The 9,979-nt window shown below is 47.9% G+C and overlaps 1 protein-coding gene across 1 annotated transcript in view; it reads right to left on the bottom strand.

The window, feature by feature from the left end:
- Positions 1-9,612, bottom strand: part of LOC126530023 (phospholipid-transporting ATPase ABCA3-like) — a 56,492-nt gene extending 46,880 nt beyond the window's left edge. Inside the window, exons 1-2 of the mRNA XM_050177488.3 lie at positions 9,039-9,612; positions 3,129-3,337 (exon numbers count right to left, since the gene is read on the bottom strand). Of these exons, the coding sequence (XP_050033445.3) occupies positions 3,129-3,337; positions 9,039-9,612 (783 nt within the window). The remainder of the gene's footprint in view (positions 1-3,128; positions 3,338-9,038) is intronic.
- Between the last annotated feature and the right edge of the window lie 367 nt (positions 9,613-9,979).

The raw sequence follows: 9,979 nt of genomic DNA on the forward strand, positions 1-9,979 counted from the left end.
CAATTGTTTTGACTCAGCATAAGACATTCCGGCCGCCTATGTTTCTAATGCGACGTGCGTAGTCTTCAGGGGCCAGGTGCTTTTGTTTCCAAGGTGTGAAACATACGTGTGGCCCCTTTGCACATCTACATACGACGCCACAGGCGAGTAGCAAAGAAACACAGAATGTCGACATTTGAGCGCTAACCGCTGTCCAGTGTATTTGCTATAGTCATCGGTAATGCGCCTATGCCGCAGTTGCATCTGCGATCAAGCTATACGACCTTTGTTAGCTACTCGAATTTGCTTGTTCAATAATTTACTTATGCTAGCTATTGTGACATTTCATGCTCAGCGCTTCAAGATTTGTAAGACTGCAGCGGCAAACCTTTTCGCATGCGCAGAATTAATTTTCATGTACATAACATTTGGTAGTGGTTTCCGGACATGTGCGGCTGTCAACCAGTAAACAAAATGCCCCCCCCCCCCCCCTCCCTTTCTTCTATAATATCATGAAAAGAACAGGCTACACTAGAAAAAGTTTGCACTCATAAGGGTGTTTGCTTGTCCCTCTAGTAACAGGGCGTGGCAAAAGTTTATAGAGGCTGGCAACGGAGCTCTAACTGGAGGTGCGATGAAATATGTGTAGGTGAAAACTATGTAATCATTCTGACAGCATTGAGCGCACAGAAATATCCAACAAGACAATTTCACACGAAGATATATGAAACTGGGCGAAGTCGGTGGCGCACAAGGAAGGGAGCGCATAAGAAATGGAATCGCCGTCGGAGGGAAGGTCCACTGAAAAACGTCGGTGGAGCAGTCACTTAGGACAGAACGGGACGATAAAGCGTTGGCCCAAGATCAGGTCACGCGGGAATCGCTCCGGTACTATAAAGAAAGTGGTAGTTTGATTGTTGACAATCATCTCACCCGGGCTGTGCACATGCAGGCCGCCGCCTGCAACGTGCACTGTTCATGGTACGGTAGGTGTCAGCACATTTATAAGTCGTTCTACCTCAACGTTGAAAATGTTTCCACGGGTAGGTAGTGTCAGTATAAGATTTCCAGGTCCAGTTGTTGATGAAGCATGAAACATCACCCCAGACAGCTGCACCGAGTAGTTTTCCTGTGGAATGTACGTCGGAGAGGAAGAGCGGCTACCCGGCGTTGAACGAGACCGACGGCTCAGGGGCAAAGGTGGTCGGCTGGCTCGAAAGGTCGACGGTGCGTCCTAAGTATTCGAAACCGGAATATGCTCAGAGAAACGGCGAGGAAGTACTGAATTTGAATGGTTGTACGGGAAGGCCTATCTGCGTGACGATGACCGATTACGGCAGTGCCGTGCGATATGTCCAAAGCGCGAGCAATCAAAACAGACCGGCTTACCGTCCAGTTTTCTTTAGTCGGCTGGGTTACGATGGCGAGCGGGAAAGAGAGAAAGCTGGGAAAGATGGCCGGCTGGGCGGTTTTGGTTGACAGTAGCATCCCGAACGGGGCAATAAGACGGAAGGCCCAAATTTACCATCGCCTGTCGGACGACGGCATGTATAACCCCTTACTGAAGACGCGTTATCTATGAAATATTGGCTAGGAATGGCTGAAGGCATGGCATCGAGCTCGCGACGAATCATCCGCGTTAAATCTTCCTGATCAGAGGGATGAGTTCCAGCTGGTTGTTCTTCGCGCGACGATGTTGCGGCCGTATTTGGCAGTCTGCTGGGCTGCTGCATAATGCGACGGCTGCTCGAACTTCGTCATTATTTAAGGATTTCTTCGACTGTGCCACAGTTCTTGCAGATGAGCAGGTTAAAGGCGTCATCTGCTATGCCCTTCAGAAGGTAGCCACCTTGTCCATCTCATTCATGTTGTTGTCGACTTTACGGAAGAACGCCAGCATATCGTGAATATACGCCACGTAACGCTCTGTCGACGTTTGAGCGCGGGTAAAAAGCTTCTTCGCTACCACCTGCCGACTAGCGAGCTTTCCGCACATGTCCCGGAGTTTCCCCTTGCACACCTGTCAGCTCGTGATGTCGTATTCGTGAGCCTTGTACAAGACTCGCGCTGTGCCTCGGAGGCAAAATATTAAGTTCGCTAACACTATCGCTGCATCCCAACGATTGCGGTTGCTTGCGTGCTCCTACTACGATATCCACTGGTCCATGTAACTTAAATCAGTGCCACACAAGGCCCCTGGATCTTTCGGCTGTGACAACATGACGGAAGTCTGAGTCTGCTGCGCAGGTGGTGGGCGTGGGCCGTTGACCATCGGGCATCGTTGCCGTCGGCTATTGCTGCAGGACTGTTTTGACTACTGCGTACCTTCACCAAAACGGTTGCGAACGGAAACAAGTGCTTTTTATGAACTCTGGCACGAACACAGAGGGCTCAAGCCAACACCTTCAAGCATGGCGACCAAAGCGCCAGCAACAACAAAACATACTTCATCCTCGTCGTCGTTGCTTTGCCCATCCTAGCCTTCTTCATCATGACGATATCGGAACTGCATTATATTACAAATTTACGCATTACTCGACCTCCTTGGTTGCCCTTAGCGGCGCATTTTGTAACTCTACTGAACCACCAGGTACGTGCCCTAAGCCTTCCATTACTTTCTAAGTTAGGTTCTACCGCATCGCCTCGCCTAAAATGCCAGAAACACGCGTTGCTAAATCTCAGTGTCGTCTCCACGTCTCGTCTTTGCGCCTCTCACTGTCTCTTCCATCGCTCTCTAGGCGTTGCTTAGCTTGTTGCCATATATTTATCGGTAATGTACAAGTTATAGCTTTGTGTTGTGGTATGAGACATTTCTTGAGAACACCGCTCGTCTACTGTCTATAGTCTACTGGGTCCGAGACCATTTTCGCCTTTGTTGTCGCTATGCTGTTCGGCGATAAAATGCGAGCGACCGTCCTCAATTAGCAGCCTTGGTCTCCATGAAGCAGTACACCAGCCTACAAGCGGCGAACTCGCTCTCGTGCATTCCCCGCTGAACTTTCGGCGTTACAAATGAAGCCTTGCGCTTCAGATCAGCTGGCAAGATATGGATGGCAGTTATCGCAAAGCATTCACCCCCTCTCTCTGCAGCACACTAAACGACGCGCGGACAGCACGCGCCGCTCAAACTAACGCACAAGCACAATCACCTGCATAAAGTCCGCGTCGTTGTCCATGTGACAGAGTTCGTTGAGTGACGTCAGCCACATGGCTCGGCCTAGTCCCCACGATATGGACACAGTGGGCACCATGCGAGTGATGGTGCTAATGAGCTCGAGAAGCTCCCGACTCAGCGATTCCTCTTCCCCCACGTAGAACGACAGGTGCAGCCGGATCACGTACAACACAGCCAGGACACCTGTGCCGTAGGAAGGAAGACATATAAATGGGCTTAAGTTTCACATGAAAAGTGAGATTAGGCATGCTCAACAGAAGTGGAACTAAGGGTGTCTGTTCAGCAAAAGATTCAACAACAAGATTGTTTTCGATCATCAAGGCAACTTGGTCAGTATAATTCGGCATTGCCTCGCGGCAATTTTAGGACCATGGTTTCCGTGGCCTGGCACGCGCGCCGCCCGAGTTCGGAGACCACGGTATGACATTCCTATCATCCACCGCTTTCGGCCAGCCGATCATGGTCACAATGCCAGCAGAAGGCCGCTCGAAGAAGAGTACCGCAGAAGACCACTGACAAAGCGCGAAAAGGAAAAGTATTGAAACAGAACCGTTACATTATCTCGACCCTGCTTCCTTTTAAGCGATTATATGACTGGCTGTCCCATTGGAGATGTGTGGAGTGAACTATGTAAATACTGTCAAGAAAAAAGTAATGTTGCCGTGACAGTATGTACACTCATCCTGACAAGTCACTTTGTCAAAGCGTCTGCTCCACGGCGATCGCTTTTTCCACTCCAGTCGATCACATATTTGACGCCGTACATTCGCGCGCAAAAAAGTATACAAGAATGGTGCAGCGGATTTCGTTTCTTCTGATCCGCGGCTTGGGCATGGCTGCTAAAGTCCAATGGTGCAGGTCATATGCGCAGGTTCTAACAATGGAACGTTTTGAAGCAATGTCATGGTGCTGAGTTATGCAAGATTTTTATTTTGCACGTTGATAGGCGTTCATACGTTTGTTCATGACTGCAGATTTTGACTGCTGCCTATATAAAGATCCATGAACATGCTGCAAATATGCCAGTTTCACGGCCATTGGAGGCTTCGTATGATCCAAAGGACGTAACATCAATGATAAAAGTACAACTGGCGACATCATTTTCAAATTTCAAAAATTGCGTTCGCATGATGTTACAGTTTGGCAGCTTCCCTGTGGAACGCGTTAGACCTTTATCAGCGATAAAGAACGTCATTGCATTTAAAATATGAAAGCCACGCAGCCCGTCAACTTAGCAGCCTCTCCTACGGAAAGACTGATGGATGGAAATGCTGGTAAATCTTCTATGAGAGAGACACACTTGTCGTCATTTTCGTGTTTGGAATTAAAGCTATGCTGGCCCTTCCGTTCCTGCGCTTATTAAAATTTCTGAGCCAAAGAAAAATAAGTGGCTTGGTCCTTGTTTATTTTGTTTTTCTTTTAGCATGTAAGAAGAAATATAAAGAAATTATTTGCGTGAGAAAAATGACGGAGCTGGCGAGCGACGTTCATATTGTTTTTCTTGCTCACCATTTGTTTACTGCATTGTGCACGTACGTAATACACAATGTACGTGTTGAACAGTCTTCCTACTTCGAGAATGGTAATGAACGTTTAGGGGAGAATTCCTTAGTGTAACGTTTTCTTTCTTACGTGCGACGACCAATTGCCCAGACGTTATAGAGAAAGTCCAAGACGTCAGTAGGGCGTCTATGGAATCGTGGCCTCCAAGCATTGAGGCTGTTAAGTCCCCTTTGGAGGCCACGATAGAGCCTTAGAGCTTCGCCTGACCGCCACATGGTAACCCTTGTCACGTAACACAATATTGACAGCAACACTATAAGAATACAAAAAGCAACTACCTGATACTGCGAACACCAGATAAAGAAAAATATTGGTTGTTGCTACGGCGATCTGCGATTACCCGGCGCCGACAGATGTCATGCAGGTGCAGATTAGACAAACATTGGCTCCCAAATTTGAAGTGGAAAGAAGCCAGTAAATGGTGGAACAAGGAAACCATATACGTTACAAAAGAACGTAAACGAGTGTCTAGAATTTGAAGTGGAAAGAAGCCAGTAAGGGGTGGAACAAGAAACCATATACGTTACAAAAGAGCGTAAACGAGTGGCTAGGGACCACATAGAAGGCACAATGCTCGAATTACACGAAGCAGCGGTACTGTTTCAATGGAACCAGCACCGGCAGAAAAAGGAAAGGCTGGTGAGTAAACCAGTGCGAAAATATAATGTAGAAGTGAACAGTGGGTGCGTGAAACTTGCAATAGATAGGGCGTAGCCAGAGGTTCTGGAACAGAGTCAGCGCACCAAACCTGAAAAATTCCGCCAGAAACAAAACTCGTGGTAACCCGATGAGGCGAAAATATAACATAGAGAACTTCAACTAGAAAAAAAAAAAACAAATAAAACAAACAATATGAATACCGTGTAAGGCAGGCTCGGCGAAATCCAAGTACAGTTGATCAAACAGCTGTGTTTAAAGAGGAAAGCGCAGGTGGCTAGTGCGATAGAATGAGTGATACAAAAATAAATTGTGAGGCGTGAAAAAAAGGACGAGTCACATGTAAAATCAAAGGACAAAAGAGAGGACGAAATCGCACAGACAACTTGCAGTACCGTCGGCCCTGTGTTAACGCATTTGAAAGAAAGAGTTGGCGTGACAATGCGCCACGTATGCAGTGATCGCATTCGACGGCGGATAAACAGATATTGTCCGAGAGAGGAGTCGCGCCTGTAAGGCGCTCCAGGAGGGCGTGGCAGGTGGGTTGAAACGAACGTGTAGAGAGATAGCAGGCACAGCCACCGTAGTGCGACAGTGTAATATTGCGTTGATAACAATAAGTGCCCACGGCACGTAACATTCTCTGCTTGAAACGAGGAAGCGGGATGTTCAGTGTGCGCGCTCCCCATACGGGCATATATGGCTTTATCTTGGCATTTTATTGTCGGCTACTTTGGTGCGTTCCGCGCTGTTTTTGTTTGCTTACTGCCGTCGAGCAAACTCGAAGAGGCCAGAAACTGAGCCCACCCTGCATAGCCCGCAAGGATAATTTTGTATTAATTCTGACTATAAAAATTTCAGTGGCACACATGTTTATGGATACCAAATATTAAAGGAGCTTGCGACAACGTAGGCAGTGAATTGCTATGACATATCTTCAAGCCAAAGGGCATTAAGAGCCATTTTATAGCGATGCTCAGGCAGACAAATAAGTAGAATCAAGTACAAATCACTTCGGAACGACAACAACAACAACAACAACAACAATAATTGTGATGATGATGATTTGGCCGATCAATTCCTTTTGGCAACTTCAAAAAAGCAGTTGAAAAAATTGTTGATGAAATGTTGAATTTTAGTTCCGATTCTTTACTTAAGTTATATATGTGCTCTCTTTGTTTACTATGCAATTGTTTGTTAACAGGTAATACTACCAACCATTCTCCTGAGAGTTGGAAAAATTTTGTTATGTAAATGTCTACCTTAGCACCTATTATGTAAATATGTAACCACATCGCGGTACCGACTCTGCCGGGCCTAGTCGTACAAGTCCTCGTGGACTTAGACAGGCCCGGTTCTTTGATTTCCTTTTGGGTGTGTGTAAATAAACTATTATTATTATTATTATTATTATTATAGAACTAAAAGAATTTCATCGAGAACTGAAGCGAGGTTTCTCTTTGTTTGCATTTTTGTTTAGGCATTATGTTAAGGAAATAGAAGGACGACTGGAAAATATTGAATCAGGTTTAATTCTTCCTAAACCCTTGAAGGGCAGATTACGCAGATATAAAATGTTCTTTCGCCTGATATGTGCGCACGATATCTGGCTACAAGCAGGCAGTCAATGGATTTACGAAGACTTGCGAATGTATGTGTAAGTACCTGAGCTGCGTGGCTGGTGCAGCATAAGTCAGGAGGCGACTCAGAAGGTTGCGATGCAAATCAAATTTATTTCCTCAGCCCAGACCGTAGGGAACGTTCACCTTCTAGGAGCAGTGGTATTCAAAGCTAATTGAGAGTTAGCTATTCAGCGACACTAGAACCAGGGTCGTCATAGCGCTAGTAACTTCACAAAGGCGTTATAAAGAAGGAATAGTTTTGAGTTGAAACAGGCAATGTAGTAGGCAATCGGCAGATGTAGTAAAATTTGTTTTGTTAAGCAGATACGGTTGGTGGAATGGGCTGATAGCGTCGCGGCAAAGCAGACGCCACGCTAGCCCACACCGCTGGGAAGGAAAACTCCACTCAAACTTCACAATAAAAGCTTTCTCTCTCTCTCTCTTGTTAAGCAGGCAAGGTGGTTATTCCACAGCACCCCACTTGAAGGGCGATACTAATAAACATCCTCTGTCACCATCATCAATATAAGACAAACTTTCTTCTACTTGTACAACTGCGGCAGTGCGTTGTCTGCAGCCACAGCCGCAAACTAAAGAACTTCACCACTTCCAAAACAGTGCGGTTTGTACCACGCACCGTGCAAACTAGAGAGGCTGGCGGTATCTTGAAGATAAAGAAGCCACAGGTTCGCCCGAAAGGCGTAGCACCAGTTGCGACAGCAAATTAGTACACAGCTATACAAAGTTGGAGAAGTATGGGAGAGGCCTTTGCCCTGCAGTGGGCGTAATCAGGCTGATGATGATGATGATGATGATGATGATGATACAAAGTAAGGATACTAGTTTTATCGGCAGTATAAACCTGTAAACATTCGCTTCCTAACTAAACAAGCATGGTGTCACGCGCGCACAAGCAAGCGTGAACACATCTCACTTGATGGCCGCGCACACTCACTGTCAAAACGCTGGAGAGCGTGGCCGCAGCAGCGAGCAAAGTGACCTTCGTGCTGCCTCTCGCTTCAACGGGAGCTAAGCGGCAAGAACACAGCACGCCAAGAAGCTATCAGCTATCGGCGCACTTCATCCCCGTGGTAGGATCGCTTTCAATATAGTGCGCATGCGGCCATGTCATAAACAGCCGCCGCTGGAGTAGAACGCCAACCCCTCCCTCCTTTCCCCGTGGCGCCTTGCGCGCGACGGAAGACGGTGCGCTTCCTCCCCGCTTTCCTCCCTTGCGCTCACGATATTGAGCCACCAATGTCGGCGCGCCCTCGTACGTTTTTACTCGCGCATACAGCACACAGGGCGCGGCGACGATGTTATCGCCCTGGACTTTAACGGAACTGCACGGCGCGACACCCAAGGCAAGGGCAGAAATGCGCCTGGAGTGTCCTCCTTTTATTTGCTATCGCAATAAAACACTCAAGAACAATGAACATGCAATGAAGTTGTCGTTCGAAACGCGGTTGTCAACGCAGCGCTCCTTTTCTGCGTTCATCTCGCATAGACTGCCCTTCGCGCTACGCACCTGCAGGTGTCCGCAGAACTTGGGTCAATGAACGCAGTAGGGAATTACGCTTGTTCAAGTCTGAGAAAGCGATAATTTGCGCTACATCTCTTGACACGAACTAAATGGGACGCCCATTTTCTACAGTTTCGCGTAAGAAATATCAATCACGAAATAAAATATTAAATAGAGAATAAGTGAAACAATAAGTGTGATAAATGCCTCCTAGTAAATTTTCCCAGCGCTGCGCGGAGTAGCAATGGTCCCAATTGTTTACTGATACAAGCTTTGAAGTTTATTTTCATTAATTTTTTTATTCTGGCTCGATATGTCTTCGTGCGAGTGGTACTGTGGCCACGTTCAGTGTGCCACATTTCCTGTCAGTGTAAAGGTTCACATTTTCCTAAGTGCAAAAAAGAATGCGCTCTGTAGAATTTCCCATTAACCGCATGGACGCAGCCGCACGCTGTCGGTCCTTATAGCTTGAGTGTTTCAGGAGTGCAAGAGGAGTGCAAGAGTGCTAAGAGTTCCTCACCGAAGACGCACTTCGCGACGACTGCCAGGGAGAAGGCTCTAGAAGGTCTGGGACCCGCCAGCTGTGACAGGACGTAGGCAAGCGGTATGGCTGCCCACCCGTACGCCGCAAACAGCAGTACCACGGAAACCCAGAACTCGACGCTGTCGCCGAATCCCCATATGACCACCATGGGGGACAGTAGGAGCATGTACAGCATGTACAGCACCATGTAGTCCCAGAACATGTTGGACAGCCAGTAGAGAGCGCCCGGCAACCCAGAAAGCCGCTGCAACAGACGACCGCCATCGGCCTGGTCCACGGCCGGAAACAGCGCGGCGGCGGCGCTGAAAAGACCCAGCGAGATGGGAACGAACGTGGCACCGCTCAGCTTCAGCTCGACATCCGAGAGCCACGTGAACACGTTGACGGGGCTCACGGAGGCTCCACCAGGCAGGAACTCGATTGCTGCCTCCACGCGCTGCATAGTGTTGCCGCTAACGAACTGCAGAGCGGCATTCTGTAGCAGCAGCAGTGACATGGCCTCGGATCTTCGGGAGCGCACGTTGTACCAGGAGACCAGTGCCTGCGGCATTTGGGGCCATGACTAACGTGATGCGGACCCAGAGATCCATAACTCGCGTACAAAATACTGCGCGTTTTCTTATTAGGCGCTATTCAAAGCATGAACAGAGACACACTAATTGCCACGGCGATCACGGTGTCATCATGCCTGTCACCATCGTTAGTAATACGCAACCCAGCGTCCGGCAATCGGTAGGTTTTCTTACTAAAGAAAAGAAAGTACTAAACATGGACCTCGAGACTGCACGCCCAAGCAAGGGCTTCCTTGAAACGACGTTGAGAAGGAACTAAACACGCTTCTTGCTATAACACTGCGTTCGCTTCACGCGGCGTTTATCTTGGTCTGGTCACTAAACTACGTCTAGCACCGGCTTGCT

Source organism: Dermacentor andersoni, chromosome 5 (genome assembly GCF_023375885.2).
Source record: "Dermacentor andersoni chromosome 5, qqDerAnde1_hic_scaffold, whole genome shotgun sequence".
Lineage (NCBI taxonomy): Eukaryota > Metazoa > Arthropoda > Arachnida > Ixodida > Ixodidae > Dermacentor > Dermacentor andersoni.